The sequence below is a fragment of the Gossypium hirsutum genome, chromosome D11 (genome assembly GCF_007990345.1).
Source record: "Gossypium hirsutum isolate 1008001.06 chromosome D11, Gossypium_hirsutum_v2.1, whole genome shotgun sequence".
NCBI lineage: Eukaryota > Viridiplantae > Streptophyta > Magnoliopsida > Malvales > Malvaceae > Gossypium > Gossypium hirsutum.
This window is the reverse complement of record NC_053447.1, coordinates 11,887,563-11,912,050: the sequence shown is the minus strand read 5'-3', so window position 1 is coordinate 11,912,050 and position 24,488 is coordinate 11,887,563. Positions and strand designations below refer to the sequence as shown.

General features: G+C 33.2%; 3 protein-coding genes across 6 annotated transcripts; 1 reads left to right on the top strand and 2 right to left on the bottom strand.

The window, feature by feature from the left end:
• Nucleotides 1–3,909: 3,909 nt before the first annotated feature.
• LOC107912397 (histidine-containing phosphotransfer protein 5) lies at nt 3,910–6,329 on the top strand. Of its 2 annotated transcripts, XM_041106053.1 has the most exons (7): nt 3,922–4,102; nt 4,451–4,581; nt 4,701–4,772; nt 4,955–5,026; nt 5,791–5,863; nt 6,041–6,115; nt 6,203–6,329. In XM_041106053.1, the coding sequence occupies exons 1-6, from the start codon at nt 4,040–4,042 to the stop codon at nt 6,089–6,091; spliced, it is 462 nt and encodes a 153-aa protein (XP_040961987.1). In that variant the 5' UTR covers nt 3,922–4,039; the 3' UTR covers nt 6,092–6,115; nt 6,203–6,329. The 2 variants fall into 2 exon arrangements, with proteins under 2 accessions (XP_016696049.1, XP_040961987.1); XM_016840560.2 differs by having other exon boundaries at nt 3,910–4,102; nt 6,041–6,329.
• A 3,241-nt stretch (nt 6,330–9,570) lies between these two features.
• On the bottom strand, nt 9,571–12,026 carry LOC107912396 (gibberellin receptor GID1B). Its single transcript, XM_016840558.2, has 2 exons — nt 11,402–12,026; nt 9,571–10,990 (listed from the first exon to the last, which is right to left on the bottom strand). Exons 1-2 carry the CDS (start codon nt 11,438–11,440, stop codon nt 9,995–9,997), a joined length of 1,035 nt encoding a protein of 344 aa, XP_016696047.1. The 5' UTR covers nt 11,441–12,026; the 3' UTR covers nt 9,571–9,994.
• Nucleotides 12,027–16,490: 4,464 nt separating this feature from the next.
• Nucleotides 16,491–23,643, bottom strand: LOC107912395 (serine/threonine-protein phosphatase BSL1). 3 transcript variants are annotated; one of them, XM_041106051.1, is made up of 22 exons: nt 23,548–23,643; nt 23,036–23,438; nt 22,873–22,933; nt 22,676–22,754; nt 22,496–22,575; nt 22,312–22,406; nt 21,783–21,882; nt 21,613–21,682; nt 21,166–21,267; nt 20,966–21,047; nt 20,725–20,877; nt 19,667–19,853; nt 19,363–19,561; nt 19,120–19,284; nt 18,811–19,049; nt 18,274–18,358; nt 18,077–18,175; nt 17,801–18,000; nt 17,643–17,718; nt 17,315–17,450; nt 17,092–17,231; nt 16,491–16,999 (listed from the first exon to the last, which is right to left on the bottom strand). In XM_041106051.1, exons 2-22 carry the CDS (start codon nt 23,310–23,312, stop codon nt 16,916–16,918), a joined length of 2,709 nt encoding a protein of 902 aa, XP_040961985.1. In that variant the 5' UTR covers nt 23,313–23,438; nt 23,548–23,643; the 3' UTR covers nt 16,491–16,915. The 3 variants fall into 3 exon arrangements, 2 of the variants coding, with proteins under 2 accessions (XP_040961985.1, XP_040961986.1); XR_001688141.2 differs by having other exon boundaries at nt 16,971–16,999; nt 17,092–17,253; nt 23,036–23,637; XM_041106052.1 differs by lacking the exons at nt 16,491–16,999; nt 17,092–17,231 and having other exon boundaries at nt 17,428–17,463; nt 23,036–23,638.
• Between the last annotated feature and the right edge of the window lie 845 nt (nt 23,644–24,488).

Below are 24,488 nucleotides of genomic sequence, written 5' to 3'. Positions count from 1 at the left end.
TCTATATTTGTTGGTATCAAGTTTCATAGTAAGTGTGGGATAGTATGTGCGAAATTTATTGTTCAATCATTTGTTGATAATGAAAAGATGTAACGATGAGCTCAACACCCACAAGTGTCAATGTTCTAGACTACAATTTTTTAGGATTTCTCTCAAGAATAATGTGCTTTGTTGTCAGGCCTGTTCTTGATATTTTTGGAGCCCTAGGCAAAATAATAAAATAGGACTTTAGGTTCCTTAAAAGTTGGTATTAAAAGTAAAAAAAAAATTGAGCCCCTTAAAAATTAGAAAACAATATTTTGGATCTCTTTCATCCTTAGGTCCTGGGCGGCCACACCTCTAGACGACCCCCAAGGCCAGGCCGGTTTGTTATATATAGGAATTTGGTGTGAAATGGAAACTCTACTTCTGAAGGTGTTGAATTCAAACATTTTATGACTTATAGAAATTGACACCTTTTTCGACTTTAGATAAACTTAATATACCTGATCCCCATTCCCTCTCCTATATATTCTATAGTTTTTTAGTAAGAAAAAAAAAACTTCCAAACAACACCCTCAAAATCATCTCACCCTTAATCCTTTCAAAATCAATCAAACTATTCACAAAAGTTCCTATAATTCAATTAATTAGTTAAGTATGTTTTTTCTTCATAATTTATGAATTAGTGGTACAAAAGTTGTCTTTAATTTTGTAGTTAATATTATTTTCTCATTGTGTTTACAAATGTTGATAATAAATTTGTAAGTATTTTTGGAGTTAATATTATGTTATGTTTATTGTTACAATTATTGAATATGTTCTATGTGTATGATATAAGAAAGTTTTGTTATTTTGTATGGTTGTCATTGTAGTAAATACTAATTTTGTTGAATCATTTATTTTTATGAATTATTACAATTATTATGTTATTATTGTTACATTTGTTGAATAGGAATCGCGTTATTGTTTTTGCTTTCAATTAAAGTAAATTAATGTTAATTTTGTTGGATTCTTTTGAATAAAGAATTACTGAAATTGTTAAAATTGGTTGTAATGTTTAAATTTTAATATTTGATACTATCAAGATGACAGATCGATTTATAAAACAAATCCATTTGAATGGATATATGATTTTGGCTGATGTTGAAGTCATATTCCAATCAGATATGACTTTTAACATTACCTTTAAGAATAATATTTTATTGGGCAACAGGAAACAGAAGATCACGAGGAAAATCCAAGTTGGAAATAATAAAGTGCATAATCAATATAAAGTATAGCATTCTAAGGTCTAGCAAAAGGAGGTGTAAATACATTGTGGCGGATTTATGATAATGAAAATGTTGGCACAATAGTGTGTGTTTTGGCATCGGAAAAACACATATGTCAGTGGAGGTCGAAGATATACCTAAAGTTGGGCATGAGATTTTGAATTATGCAAGCGCATTGACTATCCCAATTACTATAATAGAAGTTTGTAATGTTGAATATTCTTGATGCCTATCAGGAGTATTGTAATAAAATATTCTCGATATCAAATATTTACGAATTGTCAGATATGATGTTGGCTGTGTCACTATTCAGACAACCTTCAACGATCAAATCAGATTACTTGAAGATATTGACAAATAACTCATAAAAGATAAATCATAAATTTTAGGAAAACTGTTCAAAATCAAATCAAAACTGTTTGTGGAACCAACAACATTTGGGTTAGCTTCAACCACCTTGTCTTCATAATATCAAAACATAAAATTGTGGAAACCGTTATCCAATAACATTGGAATTGGATTGAACGTCCAAAATAGAACATTCGCTCTTCATGTTTTTTCTTATCTTTTTAAGACAATCATTCAACGTGGGCACTTCGGTTTTTTTTTTTTAAATTATATCTATGAGTATTCTAAAATAAGATTTTTCTTATTTTGGTCATTCTAATTATTTTTCTAATTTAATTATTTTAATTAAGACAATTAATTGAATTAATTATTATTTTTAAAATTTTCATTAATCCACTAATAGATTATTGATGTCACACATTAGCTCATAACGATTGACACATGACATTTTTTTTTCTGACTAAAGTTATAGATGTCTCCATGATTAGTCCAAAAAAAATTTCCTCCCTCTCCCCTCTGTGGTCTGCACCCTCCTTTTTTTCTTTTGTTTTTCTTTTCCATACAATCTTTTTCTTTAAGCACCAATAGCTAGAGAGAAACATTTGTATCTTGAACGGACCTCAAAATTCAGAGATGGGAAGACAGCAAGGAAAGGAGACGGTTTGGACACTCGAGAATATCTTGATCATGAATGAACCTATACTTGGTCAACAAAGTTATAGATGAGAACAAGCCGATCACCTGCAAAACAGAAGAACAACTACGATTCACTTGGTAGAAATACACGAGCGAGCAAGTCCATAGGACGGACTTGGAGAAACTTAATACCTTTAGGATCATATTCATGCCCTTCCAGACTTTCATATATACACCTACTAAAAGCTAAATTTTGCTGCCAAACTATCCAAACAAATATAGTGTCACCGACTTCTCTAAAAGCTTTAATTCGGAATAAGAGTGCAGTAAGTCAGTAACAGAACAAATGTACAGCACAAGATATGAATATATTCGATTCGGCACACACAAGGAAATAGGGCATGTATAATGATTCTAATGGAAGTGGGCTTCGACATTGGAACAACAACAAAGAGTTTCAAGATGGCGCTGAGATGAACATAAACGTAGCAACTCAATATCAACATATTCACACCATTGGTTAAAGCATTTTCTCACCACATGAAGAAAGCAAAATCATAGATGCGGGAGAGTTCGGAAAACTCCACCTACAAGAAACCATAATATGTCAAACCTTTGTGTGTAAAACACGACATCAGAACATAAAATCAATGTACCAATAATAATGAACTTCAATGAAGAGGTATGTCGCCATCAAGTCTAGTTGCAATGAGTTTGAGAAGTTTATCGAAGACTGTATTTAAAAATAGATTGTATGAAAAAAGAAACAAAAGAAAAAGAAGCAGGGTTCAAATTATAAGTGTTCAGGGGTCGGGATCAACTCATGCAAAGTATTTATATAAAATTTTTAAGATTAGGCCCGGCTCAAAAAATAAGTTTAATTTTTTGTTTAAATTCAATCTAATTTAAAAAAAGTAAATTCGGACTCGATCTGGCCCGTCCATATTTGATTTTTTTAAAATTATTTTTTATTTAAAAATAATTTTTTAAAATATAATACATTAAATGCACTAAAATAGGCTAAAATAAACCCATTAAAGATACATTAAAAAATATTTATATTAAAAAACACTATGACAAATATAATAAATATTTATTACATTAAATATAGTTTTTAAAATTTTATATTTTGGGTTGAGTTATTTAGTTGGGTAAATTTTTTTATATATATTTTGGATGATGGGTTTAATTGTTATTGGATTAGTGATTTAATATAAATATAAGAATATAATATTTTTACATAACATAATATATTCGGGTCAGGCTCGAGCAAAAAAAAATATTACCCAAGGCTCAATTCATATAAAAAACAGGTCTTAAATTTTACCCAAGCTTATTTTTCAGTTCTAATTTTAGTTAAAAGTAAAAATATATATCGATCACTTAATGATTAATGTGTCATATTAACAATTTATTAATTTAATTTGTTTTGATGAATTACAATAATACGACAAAACCCGCGACTAGAGCAACTTAAACCCAGGCCACACTTAACCATAAGACAATCACGAGTACCTATTAATTTAATTTTTAATTAGAAGAAATATGGAGTTTACCTTTTATTTCTCTAACATAAATTTAACGTACCGCAATAAATTAAAAAAATCGGATTAGGTAATAATTAATTAATAATACAAAAGTCGGTTATCTTATGATTTTATTAGCTTGTCTGTCTATTGCTTCTCTTTTTGGTCCGTATATTCAATGCTATAAAATCCTGTGCTTTTAATGTCTGTTTTCAAGTGATTACTATTATTATTGAAATAGCTTAAAAGAAAGAAAACAGGGGAGGCTTGTTCACCATGGATGTTGTGAATCAGTTGCAGAGACAGTTCATTGACTACTCTGCATCACTACACCGTGAGGTCCAAATAGTTTTTTTCTTCTTCTTTTTTTGCGTTATTGCTTAGATTTGACCAAAATATTTATCTTTTCATTAAAATCTGTACATGGGTTTTGGGTTTTCATTCCTATGATTGTTTCTATTGAGATTATTTCCAACAAAAAAAAGGGTAAAAGAATTGTTATAAAAAGCCAAATCGAGTGGGGACTTGTCATATTTTGTTTTCCCCGAGATTATAAATCAGTTTACCTGAAAAGGAAAAAACTTTTTGGGTTCTTATTCTTATTTTTGTATCCATTAACTGCGCTTTTATTTGTTTTTTCCCCTGGAGTGGTTTTTGGAGGCTTCCTAATAATGGGTTATTGAACAGGGATTTTTGGATGATCAGTTTACTCAGCTCCAAAAACTGCAAGATGATAACAGCCCTGATTTTGTGGTTGAGGTAGCTTCTCTTTTCTTTGAAGATTGTGAGAAGCTTATTAACAACATGGCCAGAGCTTTGTGAGTGTTTTATTGTTTTTGTCTTGCTTTCTCTTGTTTTATTCTTAGAATAACCCCTCTTTTGGGTTTTGTTGGATAAACTGAAACTAATTGGTAAACTGTGATGTTATTACTATCAGAGAGCAACAACAAGGGGTTGATTTCAAGCAAGTGGATGCTAGTGTCCATCAGCTAAAGGGTAGTAGTTCCAGGTATTCATAAATACTTAAACGCTTGATTTTTCTACTTGACTTTGCTATCTTATTTAATTGGGATTTTGCAATGATCATTCTAGAAAATCAGATGGTTGTTTCATTGCTTCTTGTAGAGATTAGAATGTATTTTAATTGTGTTTGAAAGTTTGTTATGAGTGTTTGTGTGTTTATGGTAATAGCATAGGTGCAATGAGGGTTAAAGATGTATGCATCGCCTTCAGAAGCTTTTGTGAAGCCCAAAATCGAGAAGGGTGAGCTTTGCTTTCCATTCACATCTTTTCTCATCATTAGTTTCTTTATATGACCGCATGAAATGCTGAATTAGAATGTTGACCTAATTAGCGTATTCGCATGCTACTGTAACCTGTATGATGCTTTTTTGAAGGTTTTTGGATGTTTTTCCTAGATTCCATGAGAAAAATGGCAGTAAGTCATAATGGGATACAATGCATTCATCCATGAACGATTCACTTGGTTAGGAAGCATAATATAGATTAAAAGAGGGATATTTGAAATGCCATTTGATTCAGCTATGAGAGCTGAGTTACTGCTCTCTTCAACTCAGCTCAAGAAAAATAGAATGACAAGCTAACATTTAGTCATCCATAGAGAAGAGATGATGTTGAGCTTATCTATTCACATCACCTTATCAATTAAATGGGAAGATTAGATACTAGTTGGTCAGTAGGCATCATGTTCAACAGTCTCAAGTGCAAATAGTGTTTCCGTTTTGCTTAACCAAGTAATTTAGCTAATATGAATATATGATAATTTAGTTTTTCTAGATTGTTGGTCTGACCAGATGTTGATCCAGGAAACTCTCCAATTGAGTGTGCATGCAATGAAAACTTCATGTATTTGTAAATATTTGCTTTTTGGTACTTGTATCAATTAAATACAAATTTTTCTAGTTGAAACGTTTTCTTATATCTGATCTGTAAGTTCTTTGCTTCGCACTCCCTTGAATCATACGATGAAGGAAGTGACTGGTTAACTTGACAATGTTTTGGGACAGGTGTTTGAGATGCCTGCAACAGGTGACTCATGAATACTCCCTACTGAAGAACAAGCTTCAAACCTTATTCAGGGTACACATAACAACATGCTCCTACTAGGAATTGTTATGTTCCTGCATGACTTTTTGATACTGCAAGAACAGATTTCCATTTTTCACAAAAAAGTGCTTCATTCCTTGAGTTTGATTTTTATCCATTTCTATTCCAATACTACTTTTTAAGTGGATTCTTTACGGTTGGTTGTTTCAGCTGCAGCAACAAATCCTGGCAGCTGGTGGATCAATTCCAGTAGTGGAATAAATAACCATTCATATCATCCTCATGGTAGAGCAAAGGAAAAGTTGAAACAGCTGATACTACTTATTGTTTGATACCATTTTCTGATGAGGTTTTGTATTTAATTAATTGCAGCAATGTTGCATATTACTGAAGGGTTTTGCTTAGATTTGCATCTAAAACCTGTATGAGGAATAGGGTAAGGCTGTGAATAAACTGCAAAATGCATATATACACATATGGTAGTTCTGTTTCTATTTTAGTAATGACTTAATTGTTTGATTCAACCACATCTGATCTTTCACTAGATTCAGTGTGTGGATGAGATAGGTGATGTTGAGGTTTATTTTTTCGTACAAGGCTAAAAACCTTGTATGCATGGATGGAAGTGTATCTAATCTATAATGTTACACAATTCTACTTTACATTGAAGGATATCCAACTGTAGGCCATTTCGGCAAATAATAATTTATGTTATACAGGGCGAAGCCAAAAAAAACAAAATTTAGCTGCCGGAATTAAATTGTGATTTTAATAACTTATATTTTTATCATTTTTAAAAGATTAAATTAAAATTTTAGCATTTTAAGGGGTCAAAGTATAATTTTATTTTTATTATTTTAAGATTTTAAAATTTTTGAAGGGCTTAAATGAATAATTTTTTATTTTAGGGGTTGGATTTATTAATTTTTCTAAAAACAGGTGCATTTATTTTAAGTCTAATTCGATTTCGAATTTAGGATCATTATAGGTTGAGTTAATTTTAGATTTAGTTATTAAATTAAGTTGAGTCGAAACTACAAGAGAAAAGTGGCTAAATATAAAGCAGGCCAGAAGCGAGCGTGAGAAAAAAGCATAGCGGAAAGCAAAGGGCATTGTCCATCTTCATCAAATCCGGTACGGCTGCCTCTCATTGAGAGAAGTAGCCATAGCTATAGTCAAGTCTAAAAGCACAAAATAAAAAGGTGGCAGCCATTAGTAGTACCATATCTTTTCTTTCAAAACAACCAAATGGAAAAAGCTCTTCCTATTTAAAGTCCATAAAAGAACTAGTAATAATACTAGGTAGATAGAAATACCAAATGGTAGGTACGTTGTCAGATACGGGATACTCATTGTAGGCTCCACCCCCCATCTTCGTAATTAAATATCTTTCTAACAATTTCCCTTTCTTGTAATTTCTCTTTTACATTTGAATGTATCATAAGCACAAAAACTTGGTTTTTATTTATTTATTTATTAATTATATGAGTCTAAGTGGTTGCCAACCTTTCACTTTCGCATAATTTTTTTCAACCACGTGTTTTTTTTTATCTTATATAAATGTAAATCCTTTCCATTCTACTTTTCGGGCTTTAGCTATAATTGTCAGCCTTTTATTTTTTTGTATTTTTCTCATGTTTTTATTCTTCTTGTCCTCTACCTATCGCCCACTGTTACTTTTTATTGGAGGGGTTATTTGTCATTACAATTTAATTAGTATACCAAGATTGAAACTGAATTTTTATAATAACTTTTAATATTTTCGATTTAAATTTTATTATAATTTAAATCACATGAGTTCTCATAAATTTAATTTTTAAATCTGAAAATGACATCATTATATCTTGGACTGACCAAAAAATTGAAAATGACATTTATATTTAAATGGAATAAAATGGTCCCTCAAATGGATGGAGTTGAAGAGAGTAGGGAATAGTCAATTTAGACCTTAGCGTGTGTTAGGCTAAACAAAATAATAACAACAATAATTAAGAGTACTAATATAATAAGGACTAGCGTGAATGGGGGCAAAGCTTAAAGTCCGCAAGCAATTACTGTCTAAAATAAATTATTTTTTAAAGGAATAAATATTAAATTTATAATTTGATATAAATATTTTAATTCGGTGCAACTATATACATGAAATTTGAATTCAATTATACACATTTAGATAAATAAATATATTTTATATTAAATTAATATAATTATTTATTTATACAGAATATACAGTTTTGATATTTACCAATTTTTAAAAAATAGAATTATGTGAGGCAATGGAAATATAGCGAGTAGATTAAGGATTTTTGTCCGAAAATCATTTTTAAAAAGGGAGCGGGGGGGTTGAGAAACACTCCACCATGTCGTATTAAAGGATTATGTATAAAAGACAAAAAAGTAAACAGCTAATTTACAATGAGACAGCTTCACAATAAGACAACGAAGAACAACAAAACAAAATTAATGAACATTGGGCATTTATAAATGTTTAATCTTATCTAAACAAGAAAACGCAAAACAACAAAACTCTTAAATAATGAATACATCTGATTTGTGTTTTGTTTTACTGATGGGAAGCTGCAAAAACTAACGACAAATAATAATTGTATTTGTATATAAATTTTTAAGTTAATCAATTATGATTTTTTTTATTTTTTTTAATTTAGATATATTAATAACATCATTTCCGAATTATATATATATTAAAAAAAAAAAAAGAGACAGGTTCCAAGTTCTATGTCCTTATCCAAGGCTTAGCTGTTCCTACCACTTACTGCTCCCCCATTAAACCACCCTTTAAAAGCAATCCAACATTTTTATTCTTTATTTTAAATATTTATTTATCACAAAAAAAAAGGTGGTCCCTTTAGAGTGGCTCCAAAATTTTCAACCACTATTTTGAAGACTTTTTTTACTTTCTACCCATCGGAAAACCAAACCGTATTCCTCTTTCAAACCAAACTAACATTTTATATTCTGTATTACGTAAAAACAAATAAAACAAAACAAAATATGTGAACAGCTTCAAATCTTAAACATAAAAAAAATACCATAACTATATTTATTACACCTATTATTTAACAAAAGCAAGGACAGATGTCCCTTAAAAAGAAAAAAGAAAATTCCAAATTAAAAAAAAAAACAAGGTGGAAAGTTGGCTAAAACACGATTTGGACTTATAATCCACTCATCTCATTTACAAAAAAAAATATTTTTTTTATTTTAACTAATGATTCCAAAAGTTTTTGATTGGTTGGGGTTTGTTTTGGTCTTGGGCTTCAGAGTACTGACAAAGAAAAAAAAAATTGCCTGCCTATGTGGTCCGCCACGCTACACGCCCCCATCTTTTTGCACGCTTTCTTTACATTTTTCCAACTAAGCTTTAAATATATATATTTCCAACTATTTAAAAAAAATTGAAGAGTAATTTTTTATATTAACAATTATTATAAAATCGCGTTAAATAGAATATTAAAAAGAATGGGTATGATGACAAATATTATAATTGAATGGCGTGTATATGACTGTGTAAAGAGTAAATATGGAAAGTATAGTAGATGAAAATCATGAACTTGATTTATCTTCTAGTGTACAAATTGATTTCATAGATACTATAAGATCACCCTTGGTGCCAACTATCATAACAATGATCCGCAGTGTAAGTATTGAATGGCTCAGCATTTCCTCAAACATTGGATGTTCGTTAAAAGACATGTTGTTGATACCCAGACCAGAAAGCAATGTTAACAGAACAAAATCTTTTATATATTACCTTTCGAACACACAGTACAAGTATAACATCAACATACAACTTCATTACAAGACAACACATACACATATATAAAAAAGAAAAAAGAAATTCCATTCCTTGTTCTGAAATTAGTGCTTTTAAGAATTTACCAATTAACACAATAACCCCCCCCCCCCTACACTTCTCTCTTCCCGTTATTTGAGGCAGGAAGCTAACTGGAGTAAGGCCCTTTTCCTTGTATCTGGTTGGTGCTCATCGGCCACCGCCACCGCAAAAAACGAAACGTAGTACTCAAGTAAGAACACAAAACAAGCTTATAACTACACACCATTGATAAAAAAAAAATTTAAGGGGGAAAGGAACTTTTGTTACGTATGGTTAAGTGGAGGTTATATAACTAGGCAGGGTGAGTGGTATTAACAGTTAGAATGAACGAAGTTGTTCATCTCCTCCATGAGGCAATAGAAGTGATCGTTGTTAGGCAAGAAATAGAAGCCGATGGTGGCTTTCTCTAAGAAAAGGAGTTTCACCTCTTGACCCGATTTTTTAAGTCCTTCAACGTATGCCAATTGCCAATCTTGAATCAGATCCAAACCCGCCACGACTACCAGACTTTTCGGGAACTTGAGACCTTCGAGGGTTCGACCTCTTGGCCCGAACGGGTTACAAGCCGGATGATCTCGATCTTCGCCTTCCGGTAGATAAGCTCGCCAATACCAATCGCGGTCGTGGAGCGTCACGAAGTACTTGCCGTCCAATCTCTTTTCGGATTCCGTTCTCATCTGCCCACCGAACATTGGGTGAAGCAGAATGTTGCCTAGTACCTCAACGTCAGCCTCTGCTGCTCTCACCGCAACATGGTGAGCTATGTTGCCACCAGAACTATCGCCGGCCAAGTATACGTGCACTTTAGAGTCCTTTCCACTTTGAAGCCAAGTTCTTGATTTAACCCACTTTAGAGCCGCCCAACCATCGTCGTACGCACAAGGGTATCGGTGTTCGGGCGATCGACGATAGTTCACGGACACAACGACGGCTTTGCAAATGCTGACGAGGCGACGACAAAAGGTGTCATAGATGGCGCTGTTAGCGGAGGAATGAGTGAAACTCCCGCCGTGGAAGAAGACTATGACCGGAACGACCTCGGTTGTGCTCAAAGGTTTCTCGAGGTCGACGATGCCCCATTGAGCCTCGTTTTTAGGAGATGGCTGATAAACCCGGTTAAGAAGGCCGGTGGCTCCGTCGACATGATCGAAGGAGAAGACCCCATCGACTGGGTTGATATTGGCAGGTACTCGACGGTCAAGGAACTCCGATAAGTCTCTGTTGAAGGTTCCATCTGGACGGCGCTGTAGATTGTACGATAGCTTGAAATTAGAAATGAGGACCCAGGTATTCAACGGTACAACCCTCTGCAAAAGAAATTACATAAAATCCAAATTTTCAAGCGATCAGAAGTTTTGACTATCAATTTGGAAACTGAGAAAAGACAGATCGTACTACAAGGAAGAGAAAATAAATGAAATCCCAACATGAACGTTTCCGAAGAAATCATAAAATCAGCACAATCCCACGAATTAATCCATAGCTCATAATTAGACAAAATTTGGTTTAACCCAACATCACTCCTGAAAAGAAAGATCAAATCATAAACAGAGAATTTTTTTAACAAAAAAGTTATCGCTTCCAAGAAATGGAAGTCAAATCTCCCATAGCATCTACTTAGTAGGGGAAAAAAATTACTGCTGAAACAAACAAAATCACCAGTTAATTTTCGAAATGGACCCCAATTGTCTATCCAAAAAGAAAACGAAAGAAAATACCTTGGATTCATTGAGGTTGACTTCATTGCTACCAGCCATGGCTCAAACAAACCAGACTCAGAACACCCCCAAGACGGAAAACAAAGAAGGGAAAAAAGATGCAAGAAAAAGAACCCACCGAAGAAACAAAACCAATCTTCACAAAGACAGCCTCATAGTAGCAAGAAACTAAAGCAAGACCGCATAGGTGTATTGTCCTTCCTTCTCTGCTCTTGGGTGTCTTTTCTTTGTATTAGTCTGTCACGAGGCTAGAAGATGAGAATTCAGGAAATTTTCTAAAAGCAGAAGCAGATTCAAAGGGGAGAAGCAAAGAGCGAATACAAAAGCCTCAAGAAAACTAAGCACATGTGCATTCGTTATGACCGTGACACCTCTCTTCTCTTTTTGATTGATTCCTCGTTCTTCGGGGTTTTTTTTTTTCTAAACAAGAAGAGACACTTCCTTTCTGAAGCACGAAACCACCAAGAAAATAGAAGAAAAAGACGGGAAATAAAAGAGAGAAAAAGCAAATATATATATACACGACTTAAAGAAAGTAAATAAGAAAAAGAGAGAGAGGGGGGGAAATATTTTTGGAGGGTCAAAGGAGAAAAAAAATAAAAAGAATCGGAGGACGGAGACGAAAGAGACGACAAAATGGGGCGGCCGATTTTAACTGTTTATGTAGGGTCCTAACCTTCTCAAATTTGCTTTCTTCTATAAACTAAACTTATTTTATATTATTTTTTTTAGATTTATTAATAATTTATTGTTTGTTTTTCCAATGATGTTTTTTATGAGTATGAAAGTCGAAATACATTTTTTATGAGGCTATGCCTATCGTCCCTCCTTTCTTTCTTTGGATATATTTAAAAATAAATTTTATATATTTGAACAAAAAGCAAAATTTAATGTATATAATTTTATAAACTAAAATTTATGTATAAATTTATATAATAAACAATGAGAAATTGATGGGAAAAAAAAGGGGCAATGGTGGTAGTATTAAACCTAGAAGTGGGAATAGCTGTAATGAAGGGAAAATTTTCGCAAATAAAAACAAATGAAAAGAAGGGGACAAGAGTTTCCTGCGTGCGGCCGACGCCAAGGTACGTGGCGACAAATTGTTTTTTGCCCAAAATGGGAAAAATCCCGAAAGTACCCTCAACATCACGATCAAAACCACGAAACAGCCACTGAGAGCGAACCGTGTTTTGTCCAGTAGTGAAAAGCGCGTGGCGGAATGTTTTTTGTCAGCCTGGGAAGGAAGGAGGCTTTTGCTTTTTATTTATTTATTTTACTATTATTAATTATCTTTTTTGGATTTTTCTTTTCTTTTTTTGCCTCCTTTCTGATGTCATCTCATCTAATGTGTGGGCTTTGGATTTTGTCGTATTTCCATGGGAGGTGTGTATATCTATCAAGCGTGGGGGGATAGAGACACGTGGCATGCCCATGGATCTAACATTATTTGAGGGCCCCACGTAGACACTTCCCTCAAAGCTCTCCTTCCTGAAACAAGTTGATACGATGATGATGAAAGAGCCAATATTTTTTTTTAAATAATAATTTGAGTGGAACCGTCACCCGCACTGGTTTCTTATTTTCCGGACCACGTGTTCACTTTGGAGCTTTGATTGATTGGTAGATTTTCTCCCGTGAGCTATCTATCATCACTCGAGTGGATCCTGACGGTGAATCTTGGCCGTTGGTATTGTTTGATGTAAAAGATCCCAATTCCCAGCTATGATGTCGGTTAGCTTAAAACGACTGTTGACAAAACAAACGAGAAAGAAACCGCCGGCTACTTTATTATTGGAAGCGAGACAACGCTTCTTTGTACTTTAAAGTTGCAAGGCAGATGAGGCTCCTCACCCAATCGGATTCTGCTTCCAATTTCATTGCGATAAATTAAATATTAAAATATCTAATAATTAAAACATCTATTTTTCTCGGTTTCTCTCTAAGTGGGAGTACTTGCTAATTTTTTAAGTATAATTAATTTTTTATGATTAAATCGAATTGAATCAAATTAAAATTAACGGATATAATATTATTTTTATTTTCTTATTTAATAAATTGTACAGTAATGAATAGAATATAAGCATATATGGATTTAGAACGAGATTTATGTGACATTTATCTATATTTTATTTTATTGGTTAATTTAGCTGGTTGTATGATTTACATGGTTCAATTTTCAAAGGCGCATTGGGAGTTTAGTGGCGAATAACAATAATATTAATAAGAAAGGCTTTATTGGGGTTTTCCCCTTGTTGCCTTGACGTTGTGTATGCAGCGAAAAATGCAACATTTTATTTAAAATATTCATGGCGACGAAACGATGAGAAGAATATTCAAAATTAAACATAATAAATATTTAATTCAATTGATTTAATATTGTATTATTTTTCTGTTTATATGATCATAAAACTGTAAAAAAATAATAATAAAAGGAGAATGCGTGCTAACCAAACACATTCAATTGATGTTAAATATTTTAATTGACATGTGTTACGTGTGTAGGCTATCTTCTTCAATATTGGCTATTCAACCAAAAGTCAATAATCCATCCAAAACACAAACAGACAATTTTACAATTACAACTAACTAATAATTTTTAACGTAAAACATTAATTTAAAATATATATTTAAAGAAAAAGAAGTATTGATGTTTTCTGATTATGAAAAAACCTAACGAAACAGGGGTTAATTCTGGTAATAACAAAGACATTAATTAATTATAAGTGTCGTTATAGGAAAGTGGCTGAAACATGTGCGACGCACACCCCGTACCAAACATACTTGCTTTTGGTTTGTAATAATATGTATTATCGTGTAGCATAGCTTTAGACCGGGTGTCGCCCTCTACGGTTCAAAGTTAAATTAAAGAGCGACCCACCAGTATTTTGGCCGCTTCTGCGTTAGGTCAACAAACTAGCAGCATCTAGGAACACCTTTCGGCTGCTTCTCTCTATTCAATTCCCATCAAATTAATATAATTAGTTATGGTACCAAGAATAATTAGGATCCGCATGGTATGATAATTAAAGTATTTACCGTTTCAGGTATAATTTAGATTCGAGTGATGCTAGTCGCGTTACTGCTAAGGTTTTATTCTCCTTTCACTTATGATTAAGGAATGGTTTTTTTATCTATGTTTGTACGTGTTTCTCATGTTTTACTTATCTTTCTATATCGTATATGTTTTCTATAGTCATACAATGTCTAGTATTGCTAAGTTTGTTTTAAAGGTCTAATAAACTTTTCTTACAACAAGATTTCTAGAAAGAAACAAATATAAAGAGGTTTGGTGTGGGTTTAGATGGACAGCGTGTTTATCTACTGTTACTGTAAAAATAACGATAACGATGAGATTAGATACTATAACGATACAGTAGCGTGAGACAAAAAGTAAACTAAACGCACCGCACCCCACCGCCTATCCAAACCCACCCTTAATTATTACTTGAAATAAATTTATTCTACATATCATCAAAATTATATATTATAAATTTAGAATATTATAACATACTTATATTTGGTGACATGAATACAATTTTTATTAAATAATCTTTTTACCAATCGATTGGGTTTTAACTCGATTGGTATAAATATTGTTGTCAATACAGAAAGACGTAGGTTTAAGTGCGTTGGAACATAGTATCCTCCTAAGTCGTAAATGTGTCATAATTTAATATAAATAATAAAATTTTATTTTTTATACGCTTGAAAGCAAAATAGCATTTTCATTGATATATTAAAAATGATAACTAAAATTATAACAAAGTCATGAAACATGTCAAAACAGAAATCAAACATCTTTCGCCCATTGAAAGACTTAAGCAATAATAAATAATTATAATAGCATATGTGTAGGCATGACCAGTACCACTTATCTAAAAACCTACTAATCTTAAATCTCTCTTCACATTTTAATCCTTTTTTTTTTTACATAGTACAACTGAATTTTGATTAAATTTAAAATTGATTTTTTTAATTTTTTTCTTTTTTAAAAGAAACCCAAAATAAAGAGTATAATATATGTGTAACAAAAATTAAATATTGTTTATATATTAAAGAAAACAAAAATGTGGAATAATGAAAATATATGTGTTTGGTAGTGGTACCAACTTTAAACATTTAATATATAAAACAAATTGATTAATTGATAGTCAAACAAGTAGCAAGTGGATGATTAAGAAGTTATATCCCCAAAAGAAAGCAAAAAAGGTTGAATACCTAACACTGTGAAGAAGTACAGTGTATTTATATGTGGGTAAGTGTTCAATGTACAAAAAGGCTTCACATGCACTCTCACCCTTTTTTTTTTATATATTGTTCAAACCAACATTGAATTCTTATCCCATAAATAAAAAACTTGAAAGCTTCCAATGTCAATTTTTTTTTAAAAGAAATGTATATTGTTAGTTAAGAATATGTCCTATTTCTTCTTTTGAGTTATAAATTAAGAATTTTAATATCCAATTCAATGATGGTTTAAAAAAAATTGGTAATCGTCGATTGAGTCTTAGCTCGATTGGCATCGATATTGTTGTTAATAGAGGACGACATAGGTTCGAATGCGCTGAAGCAGTTAGGGAGAGACTATAGATAATTTTAGGTATTGTATAAAAAAAACTATAATGAGATTAATAACTTTTTAATTTAAATTTTGACTAGAACTTAAAAAAGAAAACTTTTCGACTTTTTGATTTCTTGAAAAATATTTTCTTTTATTAAATCTTTTACTTTATAATGTTACTTTTGTAATGAATATTTCATAATCTTCAAAATATTTTTATATTAAAATTTTCAGAACAACCTTTTAACTTTAATGGTAAGGTGACACTAAAACTAATAATGAAGGAGTTGGGAAAGGAAGGTGATGAGTTAGAAGGTGGAAGGAAGCACAAAGAACGGGTTCCCATGAAAGGCAAAAGTGAAGTTAATTAATGGTGTGAAAAGCGAAAGGACAATCCCATCAGAGATGGATGGTTTAGTTAAGGATTAGTTGAAATTGAATGGGTTCACAAGTCAAATTCAATAATATAGAAGGTGGAATGAGGGAGAAAAAGCAAGTAACATTGACAGAATGAACTCATCAATGTAATGACAAACTTACATAGAATAAAATGATTTTATTGTTTACACTAACAGCGTCACGATGTTAAAATCAAGAATCAAAATTTGCTTCCTGCAATTGAAAGCCCTAGATGAATCACCATTTAGGTTATGATAAATAATAATAATAATTTGGCCCAACCCTGACTAAATTACCTGTATTATTGCACAACGAAAAAAAGATGTTATACCAACCCTTTGATGAACTAATAAAACTATATGCATGTATATTACATTTACCGGTTCAAACCTAGAGCTTCTACTCATCTTCTTCACTTGTCTACTGCCAACATGAATACGAATACATGGTGTACGGAAGTGGTTTGATATTATACTTCTTGAAACTCTCATTACCCAAGCATCGATCTTTACTCTCGTAAATTACAGAAAGTCATCAGGTTCTGACATCATTCATATATGTGCAAGTGAGTTCCGATCCACCTCAGGTTGAGGACGACCTCTAGTTGGTGTTGGTGGTCTTTGGATATTCAGCTCCTGTAGTGCAATATAATCATTTTATGTATGTATTATTGATGTACATGCAGTTTGAAGGTATTGCTTTATGCACTGAAGTTTATAAAAAGTACCTGCATCCATGCATCATCTCCAACACGCTCCGGCGATGCCTCTGGAGAATGAATGGGAGGTGGCAAAGGATGGATCAACTTTGGGACTACAACCAATCCTCTACCAACTACTAATATAGCTCCAGCATTGTTTGCAGTACCTGGTTGTTATTACATATACACCTGATTAGGCAGCATAAAATACCAGACCGACAAGATATATTACTCAATGTGGTTTACTTACCACAATAGTTTGTTGCAGAAAAAAGAGTAATCAATTGACCGTGAGCAAATCGCTCGAACCCATCCATTACACATTCATGAGCCCTTATAATAAGTTGTAGCCTGTTTTTTTTACAGAAGTCCGCCACACGATCAGGCTGCATGTGCCGACTGAAATCAATGTAGGTTCGTGTGCATGTATAATAAAAGATATCTAGCATGATATGAAATGTCATAATAGATTCAATCAAATGCACAATGGTTTCCTTGCCTTTTCTCCATTTCCGATTGATGCATTAAATATAAGAACTGATAAACTATTTTACACATAAAGCCAAAAAGATGCATACCCCAAAAGTGACAAGACCGGGGCCTCTGGCATTAGGTCTCAAACCTTCTACACTATCATTTTCAGTTGGATCAGACCTAAATAGGCAAAAGGATAGCCAAAATTAGTCTCGAGAAATATATATATCAATTGAACTTAGTACATTCAGAGAAGGAATACCATAATAGGTCCATTAAAACAATGGATCCTGCATCCATTGTTATTGGCCGCTCAAGTTTCTCTATCTGTTCAACTGCATGTATTGATCTTCCTATGCCACCATGCATGCAGATAATTTTCTTTTCAATAAGAGCAGCAAGTGGAATACAATTGAATAGTTGATTAAACCGTGTCCATGCCCATATACCATCATTCTCCCCCTAAAAGTAGACAAATAAGCACATTTTTCTATGGATAAAAAGTTAATTAATCCTTGTATTGAACACTCGTTCAGACCATTCTCTCGATGCATTCAATACGGAAACCAAAGAGTGCATTTATGTCAGAAGCCTCATGGTTTCCGCGAATCAAGTGAACATTTTCAGGATGTTCTATCTGCATAATCATCACAAACAAGACAATTGAATTCATTAAGAAATAGCAGAAGGTTTACATCTACAGTCAAACTAAGGCTTATAGGTCCAGAAGATTGCCTTAAGAGCAAGAAGCAATGTTATTGTCTCCAAGCTGTGCTGTCCTCGATCAACATAGTCTCCTAAAAACAGATAATCAATGTACCTAAAATATAAAACACAAGGATTAAGCAATTTTGGGGAAAAAAGTTTAGAACTAGCTATGTTGCTCCAACTCTTCATTTTTCTTGAAGTACCTATATCTAACTAAGGATGACAAAATAATCAGAGCCTGACAGGTTCCGACCTGATCCAATCCTATACGGGTGTTCTTTTTGTTGAAAATCGGGTTCGGGAGTGAGTCGGGTTTTCAATTAAATTTTCAAGCTTGGGTCGGGGTAGGGTTTTGACACACCACTCTGCCCTGAAAATGATCAAAGTAGCCCTGTTTTAACTATCTTTTATAAGATTTTATAACATTTTAACTACCTTTTATATATATATATATGTTAGTTAGATATTCTGAGTCCAAGTAATCGTTATAGGCCTAAAGTTTCAACTATGATAGTTGACAAGGAATTATCTAACTTGAATGAGCAGCAAAGCTATCAAAATTACGTAATATCTCCTGCAGTTGAAGGAAACCCATATTCATCAAATAGACGCATCAAATCACCAAATTGTCCATGAAGGTCACCAAAGACTTTTATAGGAGCTTTCAACTGAAGGACTGAGGGTTCTCGCATAAAAATCTGTTCAGCAGCAAAACAAAGCTCGCCCACTTCGTAAGAATCCAAGAAAAACCTCCTATTAGCTGGAGCTTTCCAATTACGGGGCCTAAGCAGTGTATAAATAACCTGCAAGAGAAATATAAAATTAGTCTACTTTTAAAAAAAAGCTAAAATGAAAAGCAAATAATATGCTTGCTTTCTTATGTAAGCCTTGAGGAGACTTTTGTCTATAAAACTTTTTCGCAGGATAGGACAGATCACTAGAAGGAATCATCCGTCTGCTCTCATTTTCAAACTGATCCAAAGATAGTTGCCGAATCATCCCACCGAGGTTGCCCACAGCTTCTTTAGCAACCACAACCTGTAGAAGAAAACCATTAGAATACTGTGGTTAGACAACTAGAGGACCATTCAAAAATACGACTTGGAATATACATACAGCTCTATAATGAATGCGAACATCAGCTTCAATTTCACTAGCATCTGAAGCTGTTTCGACAGCATGTGAGTTTTCATCAGATACAGATGCTACTGAAGGAACAGCAGATGCAGCCTGTGCAGCTTGCCATACAGCGTTTGCTGCCTCAGCTTCAGCAGCAGAAGCCTCATTCAGTCTCTCCATTGAATATTCATCCATACTATATGATAAAGATCCATCATAAACAAATAATCCCATGGTGTCTATATTAGCATGCGCACATGCATGAGAGAGAGAGGGGGAGAGAAGAATTATTAAGTCATACATCATGCCCCCAGCAGAAGGGAAATCTGGAACATCATCTGAAGTTGTCTCAAATGAAGTGAAATTAGATTCATTATTGAACCCGGGGCCGGAAAAATTTAAGACTCTCTCAGGGGTTAATACAGGAGAATTAATGTCAGACTGGAATGGTGAATATTCTGCTACTAGGAAATCATCCAACAGTGTATCTGCAAAAAATTAAATGATTAAGGACATATTCATCCAAAAAAGGAAATTAACAGTGTAAACCCCCCCAAAAAAAAATGAAAATGAACAGGTAAGATAGCATAAACAATTCGATTTTTATAACTGTCAGTCTGAAATAAATTCAAAAGCAAGGTAGGGCATCATCACTCACTAAAAAGAGGAGAGATGTCATATAGCTGTAAGACAAATGTGTGCATAGTTTCAGATACAAATATTTCTTTTAAGTATGCAGACAAGCATGCATTCCTTTGGTCTAAGAATAAATCTATAATGAAGTTCTTAGTACCTACGAGCCAAAGGAAGACAGACCAATGTCTTCCTGTGCTCTGTTTCCCATACTGCCCATAGCAGTTCCTTCTGTAGCAAACCAACAAAAGCTAATTGCTCCAGTGATGGAACTGACAAAACCCGAAGAAACTATTCTTTAAAGGTTTCCTGCACAAATGTAAATTTTCAAATCCAGTTGTTGCAGCAACCCAATGAAAACAAAAGGCATGAAAAAGCAATTGAATTCACATTGAAACACATACTTATAATATGATCCTTTGTATTCATACACACTAAGGTAATATATACCAATCAAAAGCAGAAAATATCAGTGGCCTCTTAACTTCTTAGCTGTATGGCAATCCAAAAAATGACCACTATAGCAATAGAGCCTATATATGAAGCCTTCTTCATATGTATTTATTCTAGTTTTATCATCTACAACTGCAACAATCAATGAGGTCAAACTTCTAAAACTTAAACTTTAATTGCTCTTTTACTAGTACCTTAATTAGTCAAAACAAAACCCATTTACTAAGACAGGTCCATGCATGCTGCTTTTCAGATAGATTTTACTATCTTTACCTCCTCTAAGACCACCATGAACATATATTCGAGCACCAACAGATGCAGATGCATGGCGACAACGACGCATAAGTTCCAAAGAAGCATCATATTCAACATGTCCCTTAGCAAGCCCATTCCTATCCAACCACTCTCCAGCAGCAGTATCCAGTACTACAGAACAGAGCGAATATAAATAAAATTGAGATACATCAAACTCAAAATGTGGGCAATAATTTTGAGATGACAATCAAAAGTTTACCTGCAATAGCTGCCTCCCCTTCTACTGCACGTCCTCCTCTAAGAGCACCCCCGGTAACATGCAATTGCACACCAACGAAAACCTAGTAGCATGTAAAAATCATGTTGGTTGTTTATAAAACAAAAAAAATGTTGCAAGCCCACAAAACTTGTGTCTTACATTTATAGCTACCGTATTCAAGAGCTGTGGCATCTACTTACCGCAGCATGCTGATACCTTGGTGAAGGGGCCGCTCCAGGAGCAAGAGTCCACTCCCATTGACCATTCCTATGCATAAGCAGTCCATATGCATCTGCCATAGGCTGTAGAGGAAAATTTAATCCATCAACTGAAAAACAACATCTCACACTGAGAGCCCACTCACCACCTAGAAAGACTGTTCAGTGCCTAATTATAGTTTGGTATAGAATGTTAATAAGAGAAGAAATTAGATTATTCAGTCTAATAGTCACATGGATATATGCTATTTAAAATAACAAAACTTAAACATCACAACTTATGCTAAACATTTAGCACACGGTAATGAATATGCTCGATCCAGAAGACATTTGACATCAACAGTTAAACCAACCAAAAGTAAGAGAGAGCATCTGTTTTACCGCCAAAGGGTGGGCATAAAGCACATATTACATGAGGGTAGATCGTACCGTCCCAGAAGAATCTCTTCCACCACAAAGCAAAAACATACCATCTGAGCGAGCATTAGCGGTTGCATACCTAGAGAGTGGAACAAATAATGCAAATACTTAAAACACAGATTGTTGAAATATACACACATTAATCGAATGTGTATATTGTTAACAATAAATGAACTTACATCCTAGCAGAAGGTCTATCACCTTCAGTATTTAGCTTCTGCCATATATATGGTTTCTGGCCAGTATCCAAAGCCCAGGCATCGGAAAGAACTCTTTTTCCTGTTTAGAAATAAAAGAACTGTTGTTCAGATTTCAATGCAAACAAACAAAGAAGAGCAAGAGAAAAATCACCAGACAAACATGAAAATGCACACAATTGACCATGCTTCAATCTCAGTTGCCGAAAAACAAGACAAGTAATGTATGTAAGTCTTTTTTATACTAAACCGCAATCTTATTGAATACTAATATAAAGCAACTGTGTTTCATCCAGTACTTCCAAAAAGGGTTTAGTAATGTGAGGATGTTGCCTATAACTATAGACGATTGAAGAGTAATCAACAGAGAGAACAAGTTGACCAAGACATATAGCTTCATTCCCGATTCTTCATACCAAGTATTCCAAGCACAACGTATCCTAGTCTCTTCTACAAAAATGAAATACAGTAAAAGATGGACGGGATAAAGCTAGAAAATGAATGTTCGTACCATCATTTCCGCTTACAGTAATAAGATATCTCTGGGAAACCAAATCCATGACATGGCCATAGCGTGGTCCAGGACCCTGCCCTTGCACAACCATTCTAGACAAAGAAAACCACCAAAAGGGGGAAAAAAACAGATTATTATGAAGAAACAACAAATTACAATGAGAAATAGAACTTAAACTCACCTATGCCACTTAAACTTATAATTAGTTAGATCAAGCACATAAAGATCATCAGTAGAATGCCCAGCTGGACCTATCCCACCCTACCCAACAGAAATAAATAACAAGTTAAAAGAAAATAAACCAAAAAAACAAATGATACAAAGGCAGTATTCTTTAGAGTTCATTTTGCAGTGTAGGTACCTGAAATACGACCATGGTGCCAACAACAGTTGCCGCATGTGCAGCCCTGGGAGAAGGCGGGTCACCAGCTGGTCGTATTCTGCATAATTCAATTTAAACCGTCCAAAATATCATTTTAAATTTCCAGCTCGGATTTTTTTTTTAAAAATAATTAAAAAAAACTAATAAAGAGAAGGAAGAATCAGGGAAATAATAACCTTGTCCACTTTTTGGTAAGAACATCGTAAGAATGCACTGAATTGGTTACACCAGCCAATCCTAAACACAGAAAAAAAAAAGAAAGAAGGAAAACTAATGTATTTGAGATTTTTAAACATCCATAGACAAAGTAGCAACAGGGTTGTGGGGAGATATATTAACTGATTCCGAGAGAAGAAGAGGAAGCGCCACCCTCAATGGCGGTGGCAACACCGAAGAGAATAAGCCTAGGACCCTGTGTCTTGGTGGCAGCGACGGCGGTAAGGGTGTGACCACATCTGGGACCAGGCGCATCTTCATCGGTGTCCCAAAAAGTCTCCAAAGTCCGATAAGTAGGAGCCGGAGATTGCCACGGTTTCGAGCCCATCCCTACCCCACCCCACCCCTCACTTGCAATGCAAACAATATTCACACGTTCAATCCTCAGATCTAGTATCATAAACACTCACAAAAGAATCGATAATACAAAAATCGGAGCTCCATTGTGGGCCCAGATTTCTTGCTGGGGACCCTCATTCTCGTCCACTTTTTTTCTTTCTTTAAGAAATTAATCAATCAATTGTTCCTGTAGAAAAGAACCCAAAAGATCGGAATTCCGTCCTTGGATAACCTATTTTCTTTCTTTAATTTTAATTAAAATTGAGATACAATTTGAGTGTGGAAGATAATTATACGTTTTTTTTTTCTAATAAGTGGACGGTGGTGGCTGCCTTCGTACAAAAATGGTGCTCTGTTCTGAAGAAATCTCCTTCTCCTTGCCCGCGCCACATATAATAGTGAATGGGCGTTTTTTTTTTTACAATAACGGTGTATTCATTATTTACTATAATAATATAAAATACTTATTGAATCAAATTCATTAAATTAAAAAATACAAAACGTGTCATTTAAATTTTTACTTAATACTTTTATAAAAAAAATATTTATTTCTAAAAAAAACCAATCTACTTATTAAAAACTACTCTGTATTCATCAATAACCCATTTTGTTATTCATCATTACATTCTAAAATATAAAATTTAGGTTTACATCTCAAAAAATCCTTAAAAAATGTAAAAAAAAATCAATTAAGTCCTTATATTAAATACGCACTCAATTAAACTTTTGTTGTTAATTAAAATAATCAAATAAATCCCTCTATTAATGTTTTTTTTGTCATTAGTCATGTTGACCACTAAAATAAATTGACATACCAATCAAATGATGACATCTGGTGTCTTCAGGTTTAATCTAATATTTTTCCATAAAAATGATTAAAAATCATTAAAATTAGAAAATAAATAAAATAAATATATTATATTTTAAAAATATTAAAATTGATATAAATTTATTAAAGTTACTAATTTATAAAAAAATTATAAAATTAATAAACTTATTTAAAATATTTAAAATTAAAAAGGTATTAGAATTCTTAAAAATAAAAAAATTGTAAAGAATTATAAAAATTATAAAAATATTAAAATTGAACTTATAAACTTATAAAAAATTATTAAAAAAACATAAAAACTTGAACTAAACCAGTTAGCCCAAAATCAAGGGTACTAGTCTAGGAAAATCTATTAGACCGATTGACTTGGAAACCGAGCGGTTGAACTAGTTTTTTATTTTTAATATT